The sequence below is a fragment of the Neoarius graeffei genome, chromosome 10 (genome assembly GCF_027579695.1).
Source record: "Neoarius graeffei isolate fNeoGra1 chromosome 10, fNeoGra1.pri, whole genome shotgun sequence".
In the NCBI taxonomy this organism is placed as follows: Eukaryota; Metazoa; Chordata; class Actinopteri; order Siluriformes; family Ariidae; genus Neoarius; species Neoarius graeffei.
This window is the reverse complement of record NC_083578.1, coordinates 65,837,060-65,864,904: the sequence shown is the minus strand read 5'-3', so window position 1 is coordinate 65,864,904 and position 27,845 is coordinate 65,837,060. Positions and strand designations below refer to the sequence as shown.

Sequence of the window (27,845 nt, the reverse complement as noted above, 5' to 3'; positions counted from 1 at the left end):
TTCAGTCAATGGGATGACAATCAGGTGGGAGTGGGCACCCTGTTTTATTAAAAGGTCACAAAAGACCCCAGGGTAACTTCTAAGCAACTGAAGGCCTCTCTCACTTTGGCTAATGTTAATGCTCATGAGTCCAGCATCAGGAGAACACTGAACAACAGTGGTGTGGATGGCAGGGTTGCAAGGAGAAAGCCACTGCTCTCCAAAAAGAACATTGCTGCTCATCTGCAGTTTGCTAAAGATCACATGGACAAGCCAGAAGGCTATTGGAAAAATGTTTTGTGGACGGATGAGACCAAAATAGAACTTTTTGGTTTAAATGAGAAGCATTATGTTTGGAGAAAGGAAAACACTGCATTCCAGCATAAGAACCTTATCCCATCTGTGAAACATGGTGGTGGTAGTGTCATGGTTTGGGCCTGTTTTGCTGCATCTGGGCCAGGACGGCTTGCCATCATTGATGGAACAATGAATTCTGAATTATACCAGCGAATTCTAAAGGAAAATGTCAGGACATCTGTCCATGAACTGAATCTCAAGAGAAGGTGGGTCATGCAGCAAGACAACGACCCTAAGCACACAAGTCGTTCTACCAAAGAATGGTTAAAGAAGAATAAAGTTAATGTTTTGGAATGGCCAAGTCAAAGTCCTGACCTTAATCCAATCGAAATGCTGTGGAAGGACCTGAAGCGAGCAGTTCATGTGAGGAAACCCACCAACATCCCAGAGCTGAAGCTGTTCTGTATGGAGGAATGGGCTAAAATTCCTCCAAGCCGGTGTGCAGGACTGATCAACAGTTACCGGAAACGTTTAGTTGCAGTTATTGCTGCACAAGGGGGTCACACCAGATACTGATAGGACTTGTGTGAAAATCTGATGATGTTTTAGGTCATATTTATGCAGAAATGTAGAACATTCTAAAGGGTTCACAAACTTTCAAGCCCCACTGTAAAACTATATGACCATAAGTTTGTGGACATCTGAGCATCACACCTACATATGAGCCTTTACCAAACTGTTGCCACAAAATTAGCATTGAAGCATTTAATTGTAAAGGATGTCTTTGTATGCTGTAGTATTAAGATTTCCTTTCAGTTCCTTCAACTAAAAGGCCCGAACCTGTTCCAGCATCGCAGTGCCCTTGTGCACAAATTGAGGTCCATGAAGACATGGTTTACCAAGGTTGGAATGGAAGAACTTGAGTGACCTGCAAAAAGCCCTGACCTGAAGCTCATTGAGCACCTTCGGGATGAACTGGAACACTGAACTTTGCCCCAGGCCTCCTCCGCCAACATCAATACCTGACCTCACTAATGCTCTTGTAGCTATATGAGCAAAAATCCCTACAGCAGTGCATCAGAATCTAGTGGAAAAGCTTCCCAGAAGAGTGGAGGTTATTATAACGGCAAAGGTGGACTAAATCTGGAATGGAATGTTCAACAAGCACATCTGGGTGTGATGATCAGGTGTTCACTTACTTGTGGCCATGTGTTAGCAGTCACATAAGAGTTAAACATACCAAGAGAAAATAAAGATGCTAGCTAGACATAGTAATATTTTTTATTTAGGCTGTAAGGAGAGATTGGCATGTCTCCTAACCAAAACGGCAGCGATGACCGTGTGCTTACTGAAAAAACTAGACAGTCGTCCCTTCCACAGAAATTCATACTTCATTTCCTTTCTGTACTTGTGTGTACAGTACCAGTCAAAAGTTTAGACACCTTCTAATTCAGTGTTTTTTCTTTATTTTTATTAATTAAAAGATACTTCATGTCTTAAAGTAATGATGGATGTCGTTTCTCTTTACTTACTTGAGCGGTTCTTGACACATGGTTTACTACAGTTGTAGAATAGGATTATTTACTGTATTTTTATTATTTACTATTTACTGTTTGATCTCAAACGCATTAAGAAGGCAAGAAATTACACTAATTAACTTTTGACGAGGCACCTGTTAATTGAAAAGCATTCCAGGTGACTACCTCATGAAGCTGGTTAAGATAACGCCAATAGTGTGCAAAACGTCATCAAGGCAAACACTGGCTACTTTGAGGAATCTAAAATATTAAACATTTTTGTTGTTTACCACATAATTCAATATATGTTCCAGATGTTATTTCATAGCTTTGATGTCTTCACTATTGTTCTACAAATGTAGAAAATAGTCAAAATACAGAAAAACCTATGAATGATTAGGGGTGTCCAAACTTTTGACTGGTATTGTATGTACTTAAATAGCTAGCTTGTTGTACATTCCACTGGGTTAGCTAAAACATTTTAAGCTCGTCATCATACTTTTCACATTTTTGTGTTATCAGAAATCTGCACCTCCCCCCCCCCCATACATTCTCGTGAAGTTACTAATCGGACAAACTTAAACATTAAAACGTTAAATTATGTTTTCCTGTTTTAATTTACAACAGGAAAACATAATAGTGTGAGTGAAATTGTAACAAAAGGGCTTTACCGCTAACTGTTGTAAACCATTGACAATGGAGCGTGATTCAGTGACTCATTAACACTGAAACCATATCAGTGATTTATTATTGGTTGATTATTATATATTGGATTATTTAGTACATCTGATAAAGTCCCTGTGTGTGAATTATTACTGTAGAAAGCTTAATGTATTAGAAGAAGCACATTAATATAAACCTGTGATTTGAATTAGAAAATGAAGCAACACCTCCTGACCAGTCATCAGTGTTGGGCATGTTACTTTCAAAAAGTAATTAGTTATAGTTACTAGTTACTTTTCCCAAAAAGTAACTGAGTTAGTAACGGAGTTACTTTGTCATTAAAGTAACTAATTACCAGGGAAAATAATTATTCCGTTACATTTTGTTACCCCCCCCAAAAAAAAATCAAATTCAATTAGTGTAATCATAATAAAAGTGAATGTTAAATGTGTTTAATGACTGAAATGGACACTTAACAGAACCAATCAGTAACATTATCTACACTATATTAATATTTTTGTGGGACAATGTGAGAAGACATCTATCAAATTTAATATTTTTGTAGTTATTAAAATTGTTGCTAATTACTGGCCACTGACAAGGACAAACGCTTTGTTCCTCGACATAATGTGCAGTGCACGTAGACATTGTTGCCTTTTATTTCAAGTAATGAAAATTAATGGCTGTATTTCCAATTTGAAAGCGCAGTGCTGGGCTGACCGCTTGCCATCGCTGTGTCTTCTGATTGAAAGTGTGCGTAGTAGTGCAGTAGGCGTGGCCTACCTACGTATGTTGTCCAAATCTACTCTGATTGGCTTACTGTGCCATTGTCTCGCGTCTCCCCGCCCCACACTAAAGCAGAACGAGCAGCGTGCCAGATGAAAACAGCTTTAATAAAGTAACGCATAGTATTTTATTGTAAGTAACGGGAACGGCGTTATAACGATGTAAAAAGTAATTAGTTAGATTACTCATTACTAAAAAAAGTAACGCCGTTAGTAACGCCGTTTATTTCTAACGCTGTTATTCCCATCGCTGCCAGTCATATTTAAATAATATTGGCTGGCTTTTGAGTGGTATATCAGATATATTCCATTCAGCTAGCATGATGGTGAACGAGTCAAAGACGAGTTCAATTGTTGTTGTTTATTATTATTAAAAAGTTAAGAACAGGGGGGTAACTTACCAATATTGAATGCGGATTCTGATTGAATGTAATGAAATGTTGTCAATCCAATATACTGTACAAAGTCAAAGTTCTAACAATAAAAATGGCACAAGTCCAAAAAGTCTGAACAACAACCCAACGTATATACAAGCTACCGTATATCCAGGTTGACAGTTCAAGTCCAAAGTTACTTTTGGTCATAGTTAATTGTTACACTGCAGTTGTTCAAAACAAAAGGGCTTTGCTGAGTGAAGTCCACGAGTGAAGTCCTCTTGTAAAAGTCTCCGTCACTTTTCCTCACCTCCAATTTGAATTTTATATTTCTGCTATTGCTGTCTCTTCCAGTTTTTCGATGTCTGTTGGTATGTTTTTCTCTTGTAAATGTGTGTGAAGAATATCCAGTGAAGTTTTTGTAGCCTTTCAGGTGTTCAGCCCGTCTGTCTCTTTTAAATCTACGGCTTTTAACGAAGCAAACCTCGCGGCCATGTTTGTGTACAAACTGTCAGTCACTCGGTAGCGCAGAAGTTGTATATCTCTAATGTGTGTCTTTTCCAGTTTTTTGATGTCCGTTGGTATGTTTTTCTCTTGTAAATATACGTGAAGAATACACAGGGTGTTTTCAAAAAAAATTATCATTCCGGGATATTTGCATCTCAAATATCAAATTTTTTTTGAAACACCCTGTATAATGAAATTTTGGTAGCCTTTCGGGTGTTCAGTGTGACTTTTAGTTTCAGTTTATTTGTTTAGTGCTGAAACCTAGCACTGAATTAACCCTGTCTTCTCTCTCTCTCTCCCGGCCGACAAAGAAATGATTGTGCGCATGCCCAACAGAAAAGTTTTGTCATTGGATCTTCACATGTAATGTCGTGTTGTCTTGACAACGTGTAATATTATAACAATATTGCACGCTCATTCTCCATTGGGGAGAGTGGCGTAATACACGGAGGATAAGCGATATGATGACAGTGTTGGATGCCATCATTAAACCCACTAGAAGTGAATAGAATACATACATGTTATTTACCAGCTGGGAGGTCCGTATCGTGAAATACTGTGACCAAAGTCTTGAAAGTACTGAGCGAGGCCCTCTGGGCCGAGGTCAGTATTCAAGGCCGAGGTCACGGTATTTCACCATACAGACCGACCTTAAGCTGGTAAATAATATATTTTTTTCTTTACCAAATTCTAACAGAAAACGAGAGCACCCGAAAGGAAAAACCGAGTCGAGGCGAGGCGCCATTCTGAATCCTCATTCACAGCTGTAATGCAAATGGCTTCCTCCTCTGTATACAAGTGCACTTCCATGGCAGGGAAAAAAAAAAGCTACATTTTGCCGCCTATGTAGTCCCCTATTTATACAAAATTGAGTCATTCAGGATTCAGCCATGTTTTTGCTCGGCGTTAGCAACAGTTAGAGGTTTTTAGCTTTCTCCTGAAATGTTTTCTTTTATTTCTTCTTCCTCAGGGTAGTAAAATTCGCTTTCACTGTAAAGACTGTCGTTATCACTATCCGTGCTGTAAAATTAATGCTATTATGCTGAGCAATGCTGGCAAAAATTTACAAGATTTTTGATTAAAATCTTATAAATAAATCTTATAAAAAAGATAAATGTTGACAAAAATTGCTACTATGTTTGTTGTTGTTGTGAACGAGTGAGTCGCCAGAGGTCCATAACCGGGGTCCGTAACTGGGTCCGTACTGTAGGATACGGACCTGCTCACCAGCCAATCAGAGCGCAGGCTTTGATAGAAACCGGACCGTGAAAAAAAATGAATGTTTTTATTCCATGGAAAAAGTGGCCTGTATGTATAATAATTAACAGTACCGTGCTACATTTAGTTTTAATAATACCATGTAGATCTGCTTGTTTGGAATCATGTTTTCTCTTATCAGTTTTGCTCTGATTCTGCTTTCACACACTCCCACACACATGATGTGACAATGTAAATCTTCATTTTGTTATACATAATCCTAATATAATGAGGAAGTGTCGTGTTCCTCGTCTGTGTAATAATCATACGGGTGCTCTGTATGGAGAAGTGTTCACTTTGACCTGTTTACAGGTCGGTAAATTAGAGGAAGTGTGTTTAATATGGCATTTAGGTGGGGGAAGAGAACCTCTAATCCCCCTACACACACACACACACCGTGAGCAACCCTCATCATGTCCCTCAAGAGAGGAACGTGTCTAAACACAGCAGGCCTGCTTTTCTCAGGAGCTCTTATGTATCAGTCATCTATCCCTTCTCCTCGTATTTTAGGAAGAAGTGGGACAAAGGGAGGAGAAATTTAACATGGTGTTGGGTTTCCCTCTTGTCTTTGACCTAGTTTAGCTCTCTTGCAGTTTATGCTCACTTTTATTCATGTACATGGTATGTTTTTGATGTTGCTCTAATTGTTGTCTAACAGGAGCCTGGTGAAGAAGTACTGCCCTAAACGCTCCAAAGATGATGAGCCCAGGTAGGTTTTTCTTGTAACATTAACTTATTTGTGCTGTGATTCTCCCCTCACACCTCTTACACACACGCACACGCACGCACACATGCCTTGCAGCATTAACACATTAAATCATTACTTTCGCAGACGCTCACACATTCTTGCCAATTAGTCTGTCCCTATAAAACCAAATGTTCCAGTTATTAAGGTCTTTTCCGTGACTGTCGTGTTTTCTAATTCAATCCCATGCACTGCAATTTTCACACTCAGGATAGTTCTTTTTTTTTTTCCCCCAGTACAAATAGTCCTCTATGACTTTTATTTGAAGTGGACACGACTCGACAGCATTTGATGAATGTTGAGTTCCCTGTAGCACCCCGTCATGACCTGTACCTTCCTGTTGTTTACCACCGACACGGCGTCCATGGGAGGCCTTCATGCCGCGCTGTAGTCATGTGCAAGAGCTCAGATCTCAGCTGTAGACAGGGCAGGGAGTATCGGCTAGCCGTCACTTCATGAGACTCCCTTTTGCACTAATGAATTCCGTTAGACGCGAGTTTAATGACGTGGAGCGCTCCTGTCTTTCGAACATTCCATCCCAAGCTACTGGAGCAGGAGGGATATTAAGAAGGCTTGATTTTGATGAATACACACACATTCAACAACGTCGTCCTCCCTGTAGAACTGTGTGTGTTTGTGTGTAGGGGGGATTTTAATAAAGTGAGCAGGTCACGCTTGTCTGCCTGGCAGCAAGTCAACCTCAACAGACTCCAGTCCTTAAGATCATATGCTGCAATAAACTGTGTGCGCATCTATGTGTATGTGATGGATGTGTGCATTTGTCTGTGTTTTGTGTGCGTGTGTCGCTGTGTGTATACCTTTCTGCTTTTTCTTCAGGCGGGGTGTGCTCGTGTCTGTGTATGTGGGTATATGTGTCTGTCTGTGCGTTCACTCATCCAGCCGTACATATGCGCGTGAGTCCGTCTGTGTGAACTGGAGCATAAGTGGATTTAGATCTGATGGTCAGTGAACACTGCGTGTAAGCCCCTCTTAGGCCCTGGCAACGGATTCAGGTGAATCTGATAAAATTGTTTATCGTTTCGGCCTGGCGTCCACACGGCACCGGCGTTTTGGGTGCCCCAAAACGATATTCTTTGAGAACGGGTTCCAGAGTGGAAAAATCTGGCAACGGCGCCGTTGCGAAGTCGTCTGGATGAGTAGAACGGATTTGTTTACGATGACGTCACAACCACATGACTAGAACAAGCAGCACTCTCGCTATATTTGTATGAACCACTGCATTGCATTCACTTTTGTATACAGCTTTTCTTTTAAATAAACAAGTAACTGAACCATTTCTTGAATTTCTTTTTTTATTGGATAAGACTGCTTTTCAAAATGTTCACACACAATATAAAAAGTTATATAAATTATATGAGTGATTCCACGCTTATGGGTACTGAAATGGGGACATGAACTTATTCACCTAAAACCATTTCTTTTTTTACCATCAGGTCACAAAACATGTAATCTTTAATGAATGATATGTTAAAAGATAACTTTAATTTTCTGAGATGTAATAAAAACATATTTATATGCCAAAGTCAAGCCTATGAGTTCCAAAATGAGGTCTGTTACATTACTTCTGTTATGATTGTCCATCTCGCGTCTGTTACAAATTAATTACAATCTAGCTATATACCATGTTAATCTTATTGAAAGAATGTGTATGTTTATTCTACTACACATGTTTATTAATTATATTTGCTAAAACATCACCTTCCTATGTTTCAAAAAGTAATTCTACATTGTTAAAATTGAGAATCTATATGTCCACAACACTTCTGTTACGTTCTGACTTTGGCATATAAATATGTTTTTATTACATCTCAGAAAATTAAAGTTATCTTTTAACATATCATTCATTAAAGATTACATGTTTTGTGACCTGATGGTAAAAAAAAAAAGAAATGGTTTTAGGTGAATTTTTAAAAATAAGTTCATGTCCCCATTTCAGTACCCATAAGCGTGGAATCACTCATAAAAATGCTTTTGAAAATGTTCACACACAATAAGAAAATTAAGTTGTATAAAACTATGCACACTAATAAAGCTAATTTGTACACACAGAAGGCACGATTTCCTCGCGTAGTCGCAGCCATCTTCTTCTTGTTGTTGTGTGTTTGTTCCTGTGAGTGCTTCACGCCGGGTAGAAGAAGGGGTTTATGCGCATGCGTCCTACTTCTTCTATTGTTCTGGTGTCTCCGATGGGACCGTCTTACAGCACACGTAGAGGTGTGGCATGTGTATTGCATCGTTTTCAGCAAGCGTTGCGTTGCCATATGTACCTAATATTTTACTGATCCGTTGCCCATGTGGACGCGATATTTTTTTTTAATGAAATCTCGTTGCCGTTGTTGTGTGGATGTAGCCTTAGTGAAATGATTGTGTGTGTAAATAGAACTGAATGGAGTTGAGGTGTGAGAATGTGATGTGCATACAGAGTATTTCTGTTTCTGATCAGCCAGTTAAAAGTTCCTCTCACTGTTCTAAGTACATTCACTGGAAAGCTCCCTCACAGCTGTGGTCTCGACAGTTGTAAAGAAGCTGTGTACATGAACGTGTTCCTTTTAATATGGCTCATTGGTTAATGAGAAACTCTGCCGGTTCCAAGCACAGCAAATAAATGCTGCGTGTTTTTGATATCTTTTTGATCAAAACACAGAGTGACTGAGCGTGTGTTACTGGTTTACAGGTTCACGTCATGCCTGTCATTCTACTCCATCTTGAATGAGCTGAATGACTATGCGGGTCAGCGAGAGGTCGTTGCCGAGGAAATGGGCCACAGGGTGTACGGGGAACTGCTGAGATACTCGCAAGAACTGAAAGCTGAAAGGAAACACGTGAGTAGTGTTATTCCTGCCATCTTGCAGGTGCTATGACATTATAGGTCACTTCATTACATATGTTATGACGTTTATTGTAAAAGTGCCTTTTTTTTTCTTTTTTCTTTTTTTTTTTTAAAGTGAGTAAACTTGTTACTCCTGGAAGGTTATCAGAAGGAACACCAATGTAATCTTCATGCTTCATGCTAGGATAATATTTATTTTTTCGTGTCCAAATCCTGCGCTCTGATTGGCTGGTGAGCGGATTCGTATCCTATGGTACGGACCCCGGTTACGGACCTCTGGTGACTCGCTCGTTAACAACAACAAACATGGTAGCAATTTTTGTCAACATTTATCTTTTTTATAAGATTTATAAGATTATCAAAAATCTTATAAATTTTTGCCAGCATTTCTCTGGAGAGTAGTGTTAATTTTACAGCATGGATAGCGATAATGACAGTGTTCACAGCGAAAGCGAGTTTTACTACCCTGAGGAAGAAGAAATAAAAGAAAACATTTCAGGAGAAAGCTAAAAACATCTAACTGTTGCTAACGCCGAGCAAAAACATGGCTGAATCCTGAATGACTCAATTTTGTATAAATAGGGGACTACATAGGCGGCAAAATGTAGCTTTTTTTTCCTGCCATGGAAGTGCACTTGCATACCGAGGAGGAAGCAATTTGCATTACAGCCGTGAATGAGGATTCAAAATGGCGGCTCGCCTCGGCTCGGGTTTCCCTTTCGGGCGCTCTCGTTTTCTGTTAGAATTTGGTAAAGAAAAAAATAAATATATTATTTACCAGCTTAAGGTTGGGCCGTATGGTGAAATACCGTGACCTCGGCCTTGAATACTGACCTCGGCCCAGAGGGCCTCGCTCAGTACTTTCAAGACCTCGGTCTCGGTCACCATACGGACCTCCCAGCTGGTAAATAACATATATTTATTGTTGCAACAATCATTGCCAAGACCAAGGGATCATAATAAGGACTGGAGCAATGGAAATAGTACAGCGCTGAACTTACAGCAACACTAACAGAACAAAAAATGCTTGCTACATTAATACAGCACCAGCGAGTGGACTAGTGGTTAGCGTGTCCACCTCTCAATCGGGAGATCGCAGGTTCTACTCACGGTCAGATCATACCAAAGACCATCATAAAAATGATGCCGTCTGGCAAGGCACGCTGCAATACAGATGCGAGTGGGGAGTCAAACTCTCGCGGTTACCAGAGGACTAGCCCTCCACTGTAACCCTAGCTATGTAATAGGTGAGAGGCTGAGGGCTACAGAAACGGAGATCGGCGCCACCACATGGCGTGGGAAGGACTTTGATTTTTGACATTACTACAGCAAATGGACAAGTTAAAGTAGAGACGGAATTTTATTTATTTATTCCGAAGAGGATAATATTTTGGAAAACTTGTATCATATGTCATAAGTCATCTTTCCATCTCTCCATCGACATGTACACAGGTTTTAATAAAAAAAAGACCGCTAATGATGTGAATAGCGGTGTTTCCATGAACTATCTCTTTGCAAATACATTTGTACATTTGCAATTACAAATACAGCGTTTAACCCTTTATACAGCGAGATATAAAGAAGGACGTGTGAGGACCTGTGCTTATTTTGAGACTTAACATAGTGCTGTGTTCACTGACGAGAGGGAACTGGGAGGTTTCCGATTTCCTAACAGGAAAGATCCATTTGAACAGCTCTCCAACTCATAATTCCCACTTGGAAAGTCCAAGTTTTTCGAGAGCCCTGACTTCTCTGAGTTGCTTCAGGCATTTCAACATGGCAGTGCTCATAGTAAGAATCATAAATTGCAGCCTGATTTCAAGTTTTGAAGCAGTCTTTTCAAATCTAAACAAAGACTTAAATCACTGAATACTTTGCGATACGTTGATGTTTTCTGCAATGTTTTTTCATCAAACTGCTGTTTCATGTAATTGTCAGTACTATTAGCAGTGAATTATCACCTCCACTTTAAAAGGGTTTTTGTTTGTTTTAACCCAGGGCTTTTCAAAGTGTGGGGCGCGCCTCCCCTAGGGGGCGCCAGAGTTTTTCAGGGGGGGGGGCGCACCGTGAGGAAAAATAAACCAGAATAAGTTACTATTGCGGACATTTAGCGAACTTCAGCTAGCCTTTGCCAGAGACAAAATGGATCGATTTTTAGTACCTAAAGCTACAGTGAGTGAGGAGACAGAGTCTGGGCCAAGCAAAAAAAAAAAAAGTAGTATGACTACGATTATTTAAAGTTTGGATTTTCCTGGACTGGATCTGAAGATGCTCCACTGCCACAGTGTGTTGTCTGCTGAGAGGTGCTAGCTAACGATGCTATGAGATGTTTAAAATGTGTAAAACAAGATGTTTTTTAAAAAAAAAAAGCACAGATGGGGGCGTCGTGGCTCAGGTGGATAAGGCGCCATACCATAAATCCGGGGACCCGGGTTCGATTCCGACCCGAGGTCATTTCCCGATCCCTCCCCGTCTCTCTCTCCCCCGCTCATTTCCTGTCTCTACACTGTCCTATCCAATAAAGGTGAAAAAAGCCCCCCAAAAAATCTTTATAAAAAAAAAAGCACAGATGTTTAAAATGTGTTTAAAAAAAGATGTTTTAATAAAGCTCATATGTTTTAAATGTGTAAAAAATGTTTTCAAAAAGCACAGATGTTTAAAATGTGTAAAAGAAAAAAATAATGTGTACAACAACCTTTTTTTTTTAAATACGAATGGAACATTAAGTATAGCAGCAACAAAAATTGTAAGGGGGGCGCTGTTGTTTATTTGCTCTCTGAGGGGGGGGGCTGACTCTCCCACACTTTGAAAACCCCTGTTTTAACCAATTGTAACTTCTGGGTCCTCGTTGAGTTTTTGGGACCTGCATTATCTTTAAAATGTTAATTTGATGCTGATCCCCCCATCCGTCCTTGTCCATGTGTTTATTTTTAACGACGTTAAAACGTGTAACATGAGCCTGCTTGCTTACAGGACTGTTTGATTGCACCAGGAGCGTATCATGTTTGAAATGCACATGCGCAGAACACTCGCATGTTCATCGCGATAGCAAAAATAATCGGATACAAAGGTTTACACAGCTATTGTTCTACGTACTAGATTATTAAAAGGACCCAGCTGAACCCAGCTTGTTCATTGTGATAGAATTTGAATCGGATTGGCCTCAAGTCCGATTGAGGTGTTTAGGTGAATATTTTAATTCCAATTGTTCCATCAGTCATGTTATTAACGGATTATTAGGCAGGATAGAGAGTAGTTTTTCTGCATTTTTTTCCCCCTTGTACCTGGAGGGATGGGGTGTCGAGTCATGCTGTGAGACTCAAAGAGAATTTCTACTCAAAGAAGAGTATGAAATGGTGCACGATGGTTTAAGCCCAAATGCTACTATAAATACTCGCACAGTGTGTCAGGTTTTTGTACACTGTGTACACATTTACAGTTTTCATAAGAAGTTGATGAATGGAATCGACACTACTTTTGGCTTTTAAACAGCGTGTTGTGTGTGTGATGTGTTGTGCAGCACCTCCAGGAGGGACGGAAGGCCCAGCAGTATTTGGAGCAGTGCTGGAAACAGATGGACAATGTGAGTATTACATTATAGGGGCGTGCGTGTTACCTCATCTAGAACAGCGGAGTGTGTTTGTACTGTACATGTTACGAACCTGCAGACTGTCCACCAGCTGGGACCAAGTCTCTCTCTCTCTCTCTCTCTCTCTCTCTCTCTCTCTCTCTCATATACAGTGGTGCTTGAAAGTTTGTGAACCCTTCTTTTTTCTATATTTCTGCATAAATATGACCTAAACAAATGAGACAAAAATATTATACTTGGTCATTAATTTATAGAGGAAAATGATCCAATATTACATATCTGTGAGTGGCAAAAGTATGTGAACCTCTAGGATTAGCAGTTAATTTGAAGGTGAAATTAGAGTCAGGTGATTTCAATCAATGGGATGACAATCAGGTGTGAGTGGGCACCCTGTTTTATTTAAAGAACAGGGATCTATCAAAGTCTGATCTTCACAACACGTTTGTGGAAGTGTATCATGGCACGAACAAAGGAGATTCCTGAGGACCTCAGAAAAAGCGTTGTTGATGCTCATCAGGCTGGAAAAGGTTACAAAACCATCTCTAAAGAGTTTGGACTCCACCAATCCACAGTCAGACATATTGTGTACAAATGGAGGAAATTCAAGACCATTGTTACCCTCCCCAGGAGTGGTCGACCAACAAAGATCACTCCAAGAGCAAGGCGTGTAATAGTCGACGAGGTCACAAAGGACCCTAGGGCAACTTCTAAGCAACTGAAGGCCTCTCTCACATTGGCTAATGTTAATGTTCATGAGTCCACCATCAGGAGAACACTGAACAACAATGGTGTGCATGGCAGGGTTGCAAGGAGAAAGCCACTGCTCTCCAAAAAGAACATTGCTGCTCATCTGCAGTTTGCTAAAGATCACGTGGACAAGCCATAAGGCTATTGGAAAAATGTTTTGTGGACGGATGAGACCAAAATAGAATTTTTTGGTTTAAATGAGAAGTGTTATGTTTGGAGAAAGGAAAACACTGCATTCCAGCATAAGAACCTTATCCCATCTGTGAAACATGGTGGTGGTAGTATCATGGTTTGGGCCTGTTTTGCTGCATCTGGGCCATGACGGCTTGCTGTCACTGATGGAACAATGAATTCTGAATTATACCAGCAAATTGTAAAGGAAAATATCAGGACATCTGTCCTTGAACTGAATCTCAAGAGAAGGTGGGACACGCAGCAAGGCAATGACCCTAAGCACACAAGTCGTTCTACCAAAGAATGGTTAAAGAAGAATAAAGTTAATGTTTTGGAATGGCCAAGTCAAAGTCCTGACCTTAATCCAATCGAAATGTTGTGGAAGGACCTGAAACGAACAGTTCATGTGAGGAAACCCACCAACATCCCAGAGTTGAAGCTGTTCTGTACGGAGGAATGGGCTAAAATTCCTCCAAGCCGGTGTGCAGGACTGATCAACAGTTACCGGAAACGTTTAGTTGCAGTTATTGCTGCACAAGGGGGTCACACCAGATACTGAAAGCAAAGGTTCACATACTTTTGCCACTCACAGATATGTAATATTGGATCATTTTCCTCAATAATTAAATGACCAAGTATAATATTTTTGTCTCCTTTGTTTAACTGGGCTCTCTTTATCTACTTTTAGGACTTGTGTGAAAATCTGATGATGTTTTAGGTCATATTTATGCAGAACTATAGAAAATTCTAAAGGGTTCACAAACTTTCAAGCACCACTGTATTCATGCATGTGTGGGTGATGGAGAGCACAAGAGAGAATTTTAAATCGATGGGTCCATATACTTCTGCATAAAGGTCAAGTTATAATATTTTGTGCATTTTTTAAAGCGAATCATAGTGCATCTAGGGACCTTTCTTTTAGCCATCCGTACACTCGCGCATACTGTGTACTCCATGACACAAACACAGTGTACAGAGTGCAGTGTGGAGCAGGTAATGTATCCTGTAGTCGAACCGGATTGTCTTTGCAGCTTTATAGTTAGTGCACCCAAAGTGCAAGCCAGCAACAGCTGAATCTCGCATTCTGAGTGGCCATGTTGTAATACCTTAGGTATTCTTCTGCTGCACTGTCACAAAATGAAACACAGATGTTCTGACAAACTCTGAAAAACTAATTTCTTTACCAATTTTTCCTCCATTGCTTGTCTGATTTGTTTGTGGATGCCTTGTTTTATATCTATAAAACTATTACTTTGGATTCTTGTTTGTCATCCTTTGCGAGGGAGAAGCTCCTGATGTGAAAAGCAGGGAGCTGACTGCAGGCATCAGTGAGCAGTGGTGAAGATTATTACTGCCTGTGGAATTGAATCATGTTTCGCGTTCACCACCCTGAAATGTGTCTGTCTCTGTGCATGTCAATTGTCTGGGGTGAATGTGGCAGAGCAAGAAGAAGTTTGAGCGAGAGTGCAGAGAAGCTGAGAAATCCCAGATGCTCTTTGAGAGGTTAGACAACGACATCAATGCCACAAAGTCAGAGGTAGAGAAGGTAAGCAAACAGCTGGCAGTCTTCATGGGTTACTCACACAGACACTTCCTGGTGATTTTCACTGCTTGTTCAGTCGGTTACAAATGCAGCATTTTGTTGTCCCGATCGTGCAGACCGGCATGAGGGTGTTTTTACTTTATACTGTATCTATATTTATTAGTTATTATTATGCTGGCACGGTTTCAAGGAAATCCTTCTTTCCAGGCCAAGTCCCAGCTGTATTTGAGAACCCACATGGCGGATGAGAGTAAGAATGAATATGCAGCTCAGCTGCAAAACTTCAACTCAGAACAGTGGAAGCACTTCAATGTGGCCATCCCACAGATCTTCAAGGTAACTTTGGACTTCTGCTGTATTGTATTGCTGTATTTCATCGAACTGCATAAATGGGTAAAATGGCGCCTTTAGAATTTGCAGCTACTACAGAAAAGGGGTGTGCGGGCACTTATACTTATTTGCACGTGCTTTTACAGAATATACAGGACATGGACGAGCGTCGGACGGTGAAACTGGGAGAGACATACCGGACCTTTGCTGAGGTGGAGAGGAAAGTCATCCCAATCATTTCCAAGTGCTTAGAGGGCATGGTGACCGCTGCCAAAAATGTCGATGAGCGCAAGGTGTGCAGTGACGTACAAATGAACATCTCCACTGCAAAACTACAGACAGATATAGATCATTTCTCCCTGTTGAGAATCTGTGTACAAACAAAAGTCACATCTTCCACATACTTTGAAAGGCAAAGCCAGTTACACAGTGAACCAAATATTATTAATGATGCAGTCAAATTACATTTTCTCCAAATTATGTTTGAAGATTGTTTGTGGAAGTATAATGTAACAGTCTGAGCATTACCAGGACCACATAAACCAAAGAAGGCAAAGAATTGCAGTATTTCAGATTTTTTTTTTTTTTTGCATGTTTACCCCCCAGTAGTGTTGTCACTAATATTTAGCTAAATTTTACATTTCTTATGGCATATTCACATCTACGTTGTTTGGTCCGGACCAAACGAACCAAATTTCCCTTGGTCCGGACCTTTTGGGTTGGTCTGAATACAAACCACCGAACTCTGGTCCGGACCAAACAAGCGGACCGAGACCGAGCTGCAAGGTCGGACTCGGTCCGGACCAAAGGAACCCTGGTGCGGACCTTTTGGAGGTGTGAAAGCAGACCGGACCTAATCCGACAGTTTTGCTTTTTTGTACCTCGGGAGCTTCCGTCGTTTGTCGAGCATTATGGGAAACAGAGTCTTGACACTCCACCGCAAAGTGCAAACACTGTTTCGGTTGTCAAGGGAACCTTACAACAGTCGTTCAGTCATTCAGGCCAGTGGTAGGCTAGACTACAGAGTACAAAAAATGAGTAGGGGGCAAACGTGGGCCGAGGAAGAAACGCGTACCCTTGTGGATATATGGGCAGATGTCCACATATCTGAGCTTTTGGAGAGAACACACAAAAATGCCGACGTGTTTGCTGTATTCAGTGAGAAAATGAAGGAGAAGGGGTTCACGCGCTCCCCAGAACAATGTCAGCTAAAAGTGAAGAAACTCCGTCAGACCTACATTAAAATCAGGGACATTCTTTCAAAAAGTGGCGGTACTAGCGATGCAAAAAAGAAATTCATCTATTGCGTGAAGAGCCAGAACTGTCACAACATGATGTGCGCTCATCAGCGCTATCCTCCGTAGCCGCCTTGCCCTTTGTCGTCGTCGTTGATAAATTACTTGTACAACAGCATAGTAATCGCACAATTGTGAAAACAGTAAAAACTGGAAAAAACATATAGCTTTGATGACATTAAAAAGAATAACAGCACGGAAAGCCTCCATGACTACTTTTGAACTTAACGCTTTGTGCGCGTGTCGTCTCTGACCAATAGCTGAGCGACCTCAGGGCGCGTGGCTTTGTTGACAGATTTTGGTCCGCTTACTAAAATGTACAGTGTGAAAGCGAACCGCACCAAAATGAAAAAATAAAAAAAATATTTGGTTCGGACCAAAGCAAGTGAACTATCGAACTATCCTGGTCTGAATACACCCTTAGGCTCAAGATGTGCATAAAAGTCTGTCATCTTTAACGCTTTGTTGCATAAGCCCCTCTCTTTTAATGCAGCTGCTTCTTATTCACTATCAAGACTTTTGAATTATACAAGAAAACATAACCTTGTGCAAAATTTCACATATACAAGGGTATGATGGGGTATTAGGGCTGTTTAAAAAACAGAACTGAGGCAGGGGATAATATTCTGAGAAAAAACTCAACTTCTGTGATTAAAATCATAAATTTGTGAGGAAAAACTCAAATTCCGAGATTAAAAAGTCAGAAATTCCAAGATCAAGAAGTTATAAATTTATGAGGGGGAGAAAAAAAACCTCTCATGCTTCTTGGTTTCTTCAGTGCAGTGCAGTGCATTTTGGGAAATGTAGGTGAAAATCTCAGTGTGCCTTTTTAAATTATTATTATTATTTATTTAAATAAATAAATATATATATATATATATATCCCCAGCATATAATGCGGGGGGATATAGCTATCGCTCTGTCCATCTGTAAACATTTTACCGTATTGGCTCGAATATAAGACGGTGTTTTTGTTGTAAAAAATAGCTCTTAAAAAGGGGGGTCGTCTTAAATTCGCGGACTAGACAAAATGCCGCCAAAAACGAAAGTGAAAGTGAGGACAGTGAGAGTGAGCAAAGTGAGGCTGAGGATCTCTGTGCTGAGTAGCTGTAATTTAGCAAACTACCCTTTCCATTGTTTCAGTTGTTTATTATTGTAAACCTTAATGTATTGTTTAATGCATTGTTTAAAGCATTTGCACTGTTCTGCAAATTTATTCCATATACCCGTAGGCTATGGGAAGTTAATGCATTGACATTCTGAAGTTTACGAACTTTCAATCTAAACCTGACAAATTTGTTGAATTAATGCAATTTAAATGTTTTAATTTGGCTTGTCTAGTAGCCTGCAGTTTAGCCTCTTTTTTTACTTCTATGAAAAGTGTTCACGGAAATGAGACTGAAATGACCTCTATTTAAATGTGAAAAACAAAAGCCTCTAATTTTAAACAGAATTTTGAAATAAATACGCTTTATATGAATGAACATTTGGTCTTCAAAAAACTTTCCCCAAAGATGAACTTGGAAAAGGGGGGGTCGTCTTACATTCAGGGTCGTCTTATATTCGGGCCAATACGGTAGTTTCCGGAGCATAACTCAAAAAATATTAGGAATTTTTAGGAAAGCTGTTTTTTTTTTTTTTTCTTTTTCTTATAAATTTGTGACTTTTTAATTTTGGAATTTCTGAGTGGGTGTTTTTTTTGTTGTTTTTTTTTTTTAAACGTAAATCTCTGACTTTAATCTCAAAAATCTCATTTTTCCCCCCCTTGGAATATTTACAGTAGGTGTCATAAAAGTATATCATATTTAGTTTACTGTACTGTTTCTCAAATTTATTTGGATTTTATTTGACTCACCATGTATTCCGTGGCATATAAATAATAATTATTATTTTAACTCAGTTTTGCAAAAAAAAAAAGTCAGATGGCTCCTTCATGTTTGAAGGCCTCATATATATGAGCACTATATGTCGTGTATATCATCATGGCGTTATAGAAACTGCATACTCTAGTCTACTATATGCGCAGCAGTCCATTTGTGATTCAGCCAGAGAAACAGTATGACTTCAGTATGTGCCAGTTAGAATTTAACGACAGCTGGAGTATAATTTAGGGCCTATGTATTAAGTTTAACTAGGGGAAAAAAAATGTGTCCGTAAAGTAAGCTGTAAATTGACCCGTGTTTTTTCAGGCCTTTTTAAAATTTTTTATTTTTTACCTCAGTTGACAAAGGTCTGACCAGAAAGTTTATGAAACTCTTGGAACAATATAACCTAAACATTTGCCTGTAAATTATAAATAAATAAATGATGGCAATTTGAGTAGCGTTTGAACAGTAAAAATTGTATCGGCAGCCCTACATCATTACATCTGAAGTAGGAACGTGCTATTGTATCAGCTGTAGCACTTGCTTTTGTGTGTAAGTTGTTGAGGGATGTTTCTACTAGCCTTGGATCATTTCTGGGAAGGAGTAGTCGAGGTAAGATAAACATGGTCAGAAACAGGGATGGGGTTGGGGAGGAAGCTCAGCATCATAGCCAGGATTGCTCAATCCTTCCCATGATGCTCCTTAAGCAGTCCTCAGCCACTCATTCTGTTTTTAATTGGCTCAGTTTCTCTCTGACTATACCGTATACCTCCACCCACACACTGGACTGCTTCCCTATACTGTCCACGGAGGAACATTTGACTAACGATGATGTTTGTGGTTTGCAATTATGTTCACGAGAAGAGCTCATCCTTTCCCCAAGGGCTTTATATTGTTCTTGAGAAGGGCTGCATACGGTACATGATCATGTCGCTTGCAGAAAACCACACCTGCACATTTCAGAGTGACTGATTAATCAGGCACCTAACATGTAGCAGTACCTATTATCCATGAATAACTTGGCTTTACTATTTTGAACGTATGGCGTTTGCCATCATGATCATGAATTGATGATCGTTTGTAGTATTTTTAACCTAATGTCTGTTTCACACAGGACTCCTCAATCGTGGTCGAGTCATTTAAGTCTGGGTTTGAGCCACCAACTGACTTTCCCTTTGAGGACTTCAGCCAGAACATCCAGCGCACAGGGTCAGACGGCACCATCGGTACTCCCAGAAGTGACCCGGGCAGACCTGACCCCAAGCACGCAATTGGAAAAGCCAAGAACAAACTCTGGTTGTTTGGAAAAAAGCCCAAGGTAAGACTCACACGGGCACTTGGAATGACACGCAGAAAGACATGGGCATGCCATACATACCTGGCTAACCTGGAAAATCACAAATGGCCATCCAGATGTTTGTAAATCAGGTGCACCTGCTGTTAGAGCAAGTAATAGGAGTCTTACAAAAGTCTTACAAGCTAGTACAAGACTTTAACCTGCTCGGGCTGTAAAAGAGCTTGACACGCAGTTAATCATTAACTTGTTCTTTGTGGTATTAGGCAGCACACTGACATGTTAGCAGGCGTTTTGAATTTCCATTCATATAAGTAAGGGTGTTTTTCTTTTCCCGTTGAGCATGATTGTGTGACGAAGATCAGTTTTATTAGTCATGATTTTTACTTGCAGCCATTAATCCTACCCTTCATTTGAGTCAGTATCACTCTTGACATTATTTTTTTTTTTTTTTGACAATTGGTGTTTTTGTTGCCCCAGCTCCCCCCTCCTGCCCCTCCCCCACCCATTCCTAGTGTCCTTTTTGCCCATTTTCAGTCTCCTAAATTTCCTACTGAGCGAATAACATACTGTCTCAGTGAAATGAGAACGGTTACGTCCAAGATCCCACCGTTCCGGGGTCTAAAGAGAGGGGTAAGAGCCACTGGGTGTCTGTATGCGCTTCTGTGTACTTCGGTATGCATGCATGTGTGTGTTTGCAGTGCTTTTGATAGTTTATTCCTATTTCCAGGTTTGTTATAGCAGTCTTAAAGGAACAGTCCACCGTACTTCCATAATGAAATATTCTCTTATCTGAATTGAGACGAGCTGCTCCGTACCTCTCCGAGCTTTGCGCGACCTCCCAGTCAGTCAGACGCAGTCAGACGCGCTGTCACTCCTGTTAGCAATGTAGCTAGGCTCAGTATGGCCAATGGTATTTTTTGAGGCTGTAGTTAGATGCGACCAAACTCTTCCGCGTTTTTTCCTGTTTACATAGGTTTATATGACCAGTGATATGAAACAAGTTCAGTTACACAAATTGAAACGTAGCGATTTTCTATGCTATGGAAAGTCCGCACTATAATGACAGGCGTACTAACACCTTCGGCAGCGCATTGATACGGAGCTCAGATATCAATGCGCTGTCGAAGCGCTCAGAAGGTGTTAGTACGCCTGTCATTATAGTGCGGACTTTCCATAGCATAGAAAATCGCTACGTTTCAATGTGTGTAACTGAACTTGTTTCATATCACTGGTCATATAAACCTATGTAAACAGGAAAAACGCGGAAGAGTTTGGTCGCATCTAACTACAGCCCCAAAAAATACCATTGGCCATACTGAGCCTAGCTACATTGCTAACAGGAGTGACAGCGCGTCTGACTGCGTCTGACTGACTGGGAGGTCGCGCAAAGCTCGGAGAGGTACGGAGCAGCTCGTCTCAATTCAGATAAGAGCATATTTCATTATGGAAGTACGGTGGACTGTTCCTTTAAGTTTAGGAATAATGCATTTATATGGTAAAGCTTTTTTTGACACGCCAAGCAGACTGATGGCTGTCGAATGTTGGTGGCTGACCATTGCCTGTAGTTTTTGCAGTCTGTGTGCTTAATTGCTGAAGCTAGTTATTTGTGACATTTTAGATTTGAAGTACATTTAAACACATTGACAGTGACGTGAGAATAGCAGTTGTTGTTTTTGTGTGCAAGTTTTCAAACAGGATAAACCTGTATGAAATAGTGAATCAATATATTACACCATTATAGATGGGTACTGCACCTATTTAATTCAGTAGTGTGCTGTTTGGGATCTAGGGTTTGTTTGTTTTTTGTTTATTGCTGTCCAGAGTCGTCTTCTGGTTTTTATTTCTTGAACTAATTTTAGGTTATTCCCTCCTGGTATAATGAAGTATCTTTACCATGTACAATGTTTCACAGGGGACATGGTGAAGCAATGGTGAGATAACAGGAAGTGCTCATCAGTTGACCTTGGTAGTTCTTCAATGTCAGCTTGGTGTGTGTGTGTGTGTGTGTGTCGGCCCATTCAGAGCGCTGATATTAGATCAGAGGAAGTTGATACTAGACTAGGGGGCAGGACAAGGCTCAGGATAACGGTCCTATTTATTTGGCCGGAGCTGGTTGTTTGCTTTTCCTAGTAAAGTTGGTGGATGGAGGTTTGCAGGGTGTTTTGCAGTGACATGAAGCTGCATTTGTTCTCTGTAAGCAAACATTATAATTAATGAACCGTGGACACTGGTCTTCAGCAGATTTGTGATTAGCTGCTGGTCACCGACAACAAAACATCTTCATGACACCCTGCTTTGCTTTGCGCTTGCATTATTTCGCAAGGATGCCAACTAGAAGCCTGCTGCTTAGGGAAGATTCAGGAGGTCAGTCGGTCTGTAATCTGTGGCAAATGTGTGTAGACTACTTTTTACAGCACGAACAATGCCTTTCTGTCCTTGCTGTATTAACTGCATCTCACCCAGAGGAACCTTTAAGGCATGCTCTTTGTGCTGGGTTTCAGTCCTGACCTGCTGTATCAGCATGATGCAGTGCTGTTAGTTAATATCTAAAGCCCTTGGTGAAGCCACAGTATTGACCAATGTTCATGAACTACTTATTGTGTGTTTTTGTGTATTTGTGAACAGCTTGGTCTAACCACAACTACTCAGTGGTCAGTGAAGTTGGTGAGTAAGGCATTGCTTTAGTGCGGAGTGCCGTAGAAGTAGCTGTGGCTTGGCTTTAAAGCTCTTCCAGTTTTAGGATCCCTGCTTCTCTCGGATGTCCTCCGTAAATTTTTTGGGTTAAATAAAATTTGCTGCACATTAAAAATGACTAACTTGCTCCTTGAAATGGTGAATGGGCCCATGGAACTCAAACGAAGGACACCTTTTTCAGGATTTGTTTTCATTACGTAGTGTACGCAGAGACTGTAGTTGCATGAAGGTGTTTGAGCACGTGTCTCATCATGTCAGTGGCTAACCACAAAGTTCTCTCTTCCCAGGCTCCAAACCTCGAGGATCTCAGCCACCTGCCTCCAGAACAGAGACGCAAGAAACTTCAACAGAGGATTGACGAGCTCAGCAGAGAACTGCAGAAAGAAATGGACCAAAGGTTAGAACTTCCTAATGAGTGAAAGGAAGGGTATCTGCTAGAGAAGAAACATGATTGTTTGCTTGTTTAGTCTTTATTTTAGTAGAGTTAATCTGGTTAAAAGGTAAACACAATAGTGAAGCATTAATGAGGTAAGAGAGACCCTGTGTCCGAAATCACTCACTCGTTCACTACTCCCTACTCACTATATAGGGAATGACTATGTAGTGGACTGTATAGTGAGCTCATTGATAAAATGGGGAAAAAATTGCTTTCGGACACTACTCTGTCGCTGGTATTTTCGTCATTACTGTTGCACAATTAAAACATGCCAGATCAGTCGGCTAGTGGGTTTTCAAAAAAATAAATACGTGTTTGTATTTTTGTGCTAAATACATGTTATACTGAGCGTATTTCCGACATTAATCAATACACAGTACTTTGTGTCTGCTGCATCTTTCAGTTCTTTTAAATCAAGGCTGAATACTTTCTTCTTTGCCGCTGCCTTTTATCAAATCAAATGTTGAGGCTTTTGATTAATTCCTCGCTGTGCACTATAACTTTTATTCTTGTATTTTATCGGTCTTATTCTATTTTAGCTCATTTTCTATTCTCTTACTATTTTTAATTGTACTTGAATGTCCTTTTATAATGTGTTTCTTCCTCCATCCATTCAACCCAACACTTCCCCCCCTCCCCCCCTTTTCCTCTCCTCCAAGCACGACCGCAATGCGCAATGCATGATGGGATATACTGCTTGGTTAGTGACCATCGGTTGTACACTACTTTTCACGGTGCATTGTGGGATACTTTGAGTGCACTATATAGGGTGTAATAATTCTCACCATACATTCGGACCGCACTACAAAATGGCGAACTCACTACATAGTCCACTATGTAGTAAGTGATTTTGGACACAGGGAGAGTCCTGTGGACCGTGCCATGACTGTTAGTTTTTGAGTGAATTCTTCCTGTAAATCCGTTTCACAGAGATGCATTAAATAAAATGAAGGATGTCTATGAGAAGAATCCTCAGATGGGTGACCCAGGGAGTCTCCAGCCCAAGATCTCGGAGACCATATGCAACATGGAGAAACTGCGCTCGGAGATACACAAAAATGAGGTAATCTCTCCAGTGAACTGCATTGTTGCTGTGGTCATATAAGGAAATTCAGCCCACAAAGGCCCATCTGGAGAATATGGAACAGTGTTGACCAGCCCTGTGTGCTAGTGACCTCTGGTGGAGCAATACACACAGTGCATCACTACATTCAGTAATGCCTGCATCATGTGCCTTGAGTGCCTTGAGGACTCCTGGTGACCAAAATTTTTTGTCTTTGAACTTGAATATAGTGCTGTCTGGTTCATTGTGATGGCTTCTGTTATGTTTGTGCTACTTAGAAATTCCTCCCTAACCTTACCGATGCCAGCACATGGAGTCGGTCTTATAAATGAGGCCTAAATGTAGAAGTATTTCTGAAGAAATATCAGTTTTCTAGCTTAACAATTAGGCATGTAACGATTCACCCAATTCACAGCTTGATTCACAATATTGGGTTCAAGATTTGAGTTTCCCTTGATATGCTTGAAAAAAATAAATATATGTTATTTACCAGCTGGGAGGTCCGTATCGTGAAATACCGTGACCGAGGTCTTGAAAGTACTGAGCGAGGCCCTCTGGGCCGAGGTCAGTATTCAAGGCCGAGGTCACGGTATTTCACGATATGGACCGACCTTGAGCTGATAAATAATATATTTATTTTTTTCTTTACCAAATTCTAACAGAAAACGAGAGCGCCCGAAAGGGAAAACCGAGCCGAGCCGCCATTTTGAATCCTCATTCACGGCTGTAATGCAAATTGTTTCCTTTCGGTATACAAGTGCACTTCCATGGCAGGAAAAAAACTACACTTTGCCACCTATGTAGTCCCCTATTTATACAAAATTGAGTCATTCAGGATTCAGCCATGTTTTTGCTCGGTGTTAGCAAGTTACAGGTTTTTAGCTTTCTCCTGAAATGTTTTATTTTATTTCTTCTTCCTCAGGGGAGTAAAACTCGTTTTCGCTGTGAACACTGTCGTTATCGCTATCCATGATGTAAAATTAACGATATTCTCCTGAGAAATGCTGTCAAAAACTTATAAGATTTTTGGTAATCTTATAAATAAATCTTGTAAAAAAAAAAAAAGATAAATGTTGACAAAAAATGCTACTATATTTGTTGCTGTGAACGAGCGAGTCGCCAGAGGCCCGTAACCGGGGTCCGTAACATAGGATACGGACCCACTCGCCAACCAATCAGAGCGCAGGATTTGATGGAAACCGGACTGCGAAAAAAATAAAATCACCTATTACATAAAATATACCTTTTAATTAAAAACGAAAAAGTTAATAACATGGGCCTTTTCTTAATAAACTTTTTATGAACATTTACTATCTTCATTGTCTTTTCTTTAGATTTTGGCAGTCTGTACAAAGAGAGCTCTGATTTCTTGTTAAATCTGTTTGTACAGGCAATCGCACAAACAGCTCTTTCCCATTTTAGATCTGTTTTTTGTGTGTGTGTGTGTGTGTGTGTGTGTGTGTGTGTGTGTGTTTCACTGCATTAGAGCAGTGTTACTTCCGCCAATGGTGAAATCACGTCTTCCCACTATTGTGTGGTATTGCACCCTTTGCTGTCTAAACAGCTCGGAAAACTGATAAATTACACAGCCTGATGATAATCGCAGTTCATTTTTTTACTACTTTGATTGGAATCATGATAAATTTGTATTGCGATGCACGATATATTGTTACATACCTATGAACGATATATTTTCAGTTCATACTATCGGTAAAAGAAGACACCATGCAGGGTATAAAGAAACATTTATTTGAAACTTTTTAGCCTTAAATTTGTAAATGTTTTGTTTCCAATCTTGAAATTAGCATTTGTTTATTTGTTCTCAAATTGCTCACAGTTACCTTTTTCAAATTAGTGCTCCTCATAGTACATCTGTTGCCCAAGCTGTAATTCCTAGTGATGATACTTGTCTGTGTCTCTGTGCTGCAGACATGGCTGGCAGAAGTGGAGGGGAAACAGAGTTCCCGTAGCGAACAGCGGCCCAGTTCAGATGTGAATCATCATGCACCTCATGGCAGAGAGAGGTGTGCATTTACTGTACATCTCAGCATGACCCAATCATTACTACTAAATAGAATGATAAACATGTGATGGAAGAACCAGCGCCTTCTGAGATGTTGACACAGTTAAAACAACAAGTGATTGCTATTTAAAATACTGGAAAGGCTGCACTAATTAATTTGTGTAATGCATTACTTTGTGATTTGATGAATGGGAAAGCAAGGGAGGTTGATGCTACCATACACACCCATCAAATTTCACAAGTTTCTAATTGGCTTGAAAATGTAGTTTTAGTCTTCATCAAAATGATCCATTCCTGACCAAAAAATACTTCATATTGGGGATTATGAGTCACTTTTATAATTTACCAGTATATCAGTCGGTACCATGGTGCTTGAAAGTTTGTGAACCCTTTAGAATTTTCTATATTTCTGCATAAATATGACCTAAAACATCATCAGATTTTCACACAAGTCCTAAAAGTAGATAAAGAGAACCCAGTTAAATAAATGAGACAAAAATATTATGCTTGGTCATTTATTTATTGAAGAAAATGATCCAATATTACATATCTGTGAGTGGCAAAAGTATGTGAACCTTTGCGTTCAGTATCTGGTGTGACCCCCTTGTGCAGCAATAACTGCAGCTAAACGTTTCCGGTAACTGTTGACCGGCTTGGAGGAATTTTAGCCCATTCCTCCATACAGAACAGCTTCAACTCTGGGATGTTGGTGGGTTTCCTCACATGAACTGCTCGCTTCAGGTCCTTCCACAACATTTCCATTGGATTAAGGTCAGGACTTTGACTTGGCCATTCCAAAACATTAACTTTATTCTTCTTTAACCATTCTTTGGTAGAACAACTTGTGTGCTTAGAATTGTTGTCTTGCTGCATGACCCACCTTCTCTTGAGATTCAGTTCATGGACAGATGTCCTGACGTTTTCCTTTAGAATTTGCTGGTATAATTCAGAATTCATTGTTCCATCAATGATGGCAAGCCGTCCTGGCCCAGATGCAGCAAAACAGGCCCAAACCATGATACTACCACCATCATGTTTCACAGATGGGATAAGGTTCTTATGCTGGAATGCAGTGCTTTCCTTTCTCCAAACATAACGCTTCTCATTTAAACCAAAAAGTTCTATTTTGGTCTCATCCATCCACAAAACAGTTTTCCAATAGCCTTCTGGCTTGTCCACGTGATCTTTAGCAAACTGCAGACGAGCAGCAATGTTCTTTTTGGAGAGCAGTGGCTTTCTCCTTGCAACCCTGCCATCCACACCACTGTTGTTCAGTGTTCTCCTGATGCTGGACTCATGAACATTAACATTAGCCAAAGTGAGAGAGGCCTTCAGTTGCTTAGAAGTTACCCTGGGGTCCTTTGTGACCTCGCCGACTATTACACGCCTTGCTCTTGGAGTGATCTTTGTTGGTCGACCACTCCTGGGGAGGGTAACAATGGTCTTGAATTTCCTCCATTTGTACACAATCTGTCTGACTGTGGATTGGTGGAGTCCAAACTCTTTAGAGATGGTTTTGTAACCTTTTCCAGCCTGATGAGCATCAACAACGCTTTTTCTGAGGTCCTCAGAAATCTCCTTTGTTCGTGCCATGATACACTTCCACAAACATGTGTTGTGAAGATCAGACTTTGATAGATCCCTGTTCTTTAAATAAAACAGGGTGCCCACTCCCACCTGATTGTCATCCCATTGATTGAAAACACCTGACTCTAATTTCACCTTCAAATTAACTGCTAATCTTAGAGGTTCACATACTTTTGCCACTCACAGATATGTAATATTGGATCATTTTCCTCAATAAATAAATGACC

General features: G+C 40.3%; 1 protein-coding gene across 3 annotated transcripts in view; it reads left to right on the top strand.

Moving 5' to 3' along the window:
- fnbp1l (formin binding protein 1-like) overlaps window positions 1-27,845 on the top strand; it is a 122,931-nt gene that overhangs the window by 92,307 nt on the left and 2,779 nt on the right. For all 3 annotated transcript variants that reach the window (XM_060932136.1, XM_060932135.1, XM_060932134.1), the window contains 10 exons: window positions 6,038-6,088; window positions 8,820-8,967; window positions 12,496-12,558; window positions 14,927-15,031; window positions 15,236-15,364; window positions 15,505-15,651; window positions 19,633-19,836; window positions 22,797-22,906; window positions 23,876-24,008; window positions 25,938-26,032. In XM_060932136.1, the coding sequence (XP_060788119.1) occupies window positions 8,902-8,967; window positions 12,496-12,558; window positions 14,927-15,031; window positions 15,236-15,364; window positions 15,505-15,651; window positions 19,633-19,836; window positions 22,797-22,906; window positions 23,876-24,008; window positions 25,938-26,032 (1,052 nt within the window). In that variant the 5' untranslated portion in view covers window positions 6,038-6,088; window positions 8,820-8,901. The remainder of the gene's footprint in view (window positions 1-6,037; window positions 6,089-8,819; window positions 8,968-12,495; window positions 12,559-14,926; window positions 15,032-15,235; window positions 15,365-15,504; window positions 15,652-19,632; window positions 19,837-22,796; window positions 22,907-23,875; window positions 24,009-25,937; window positions 26,033-27,845) is intronic.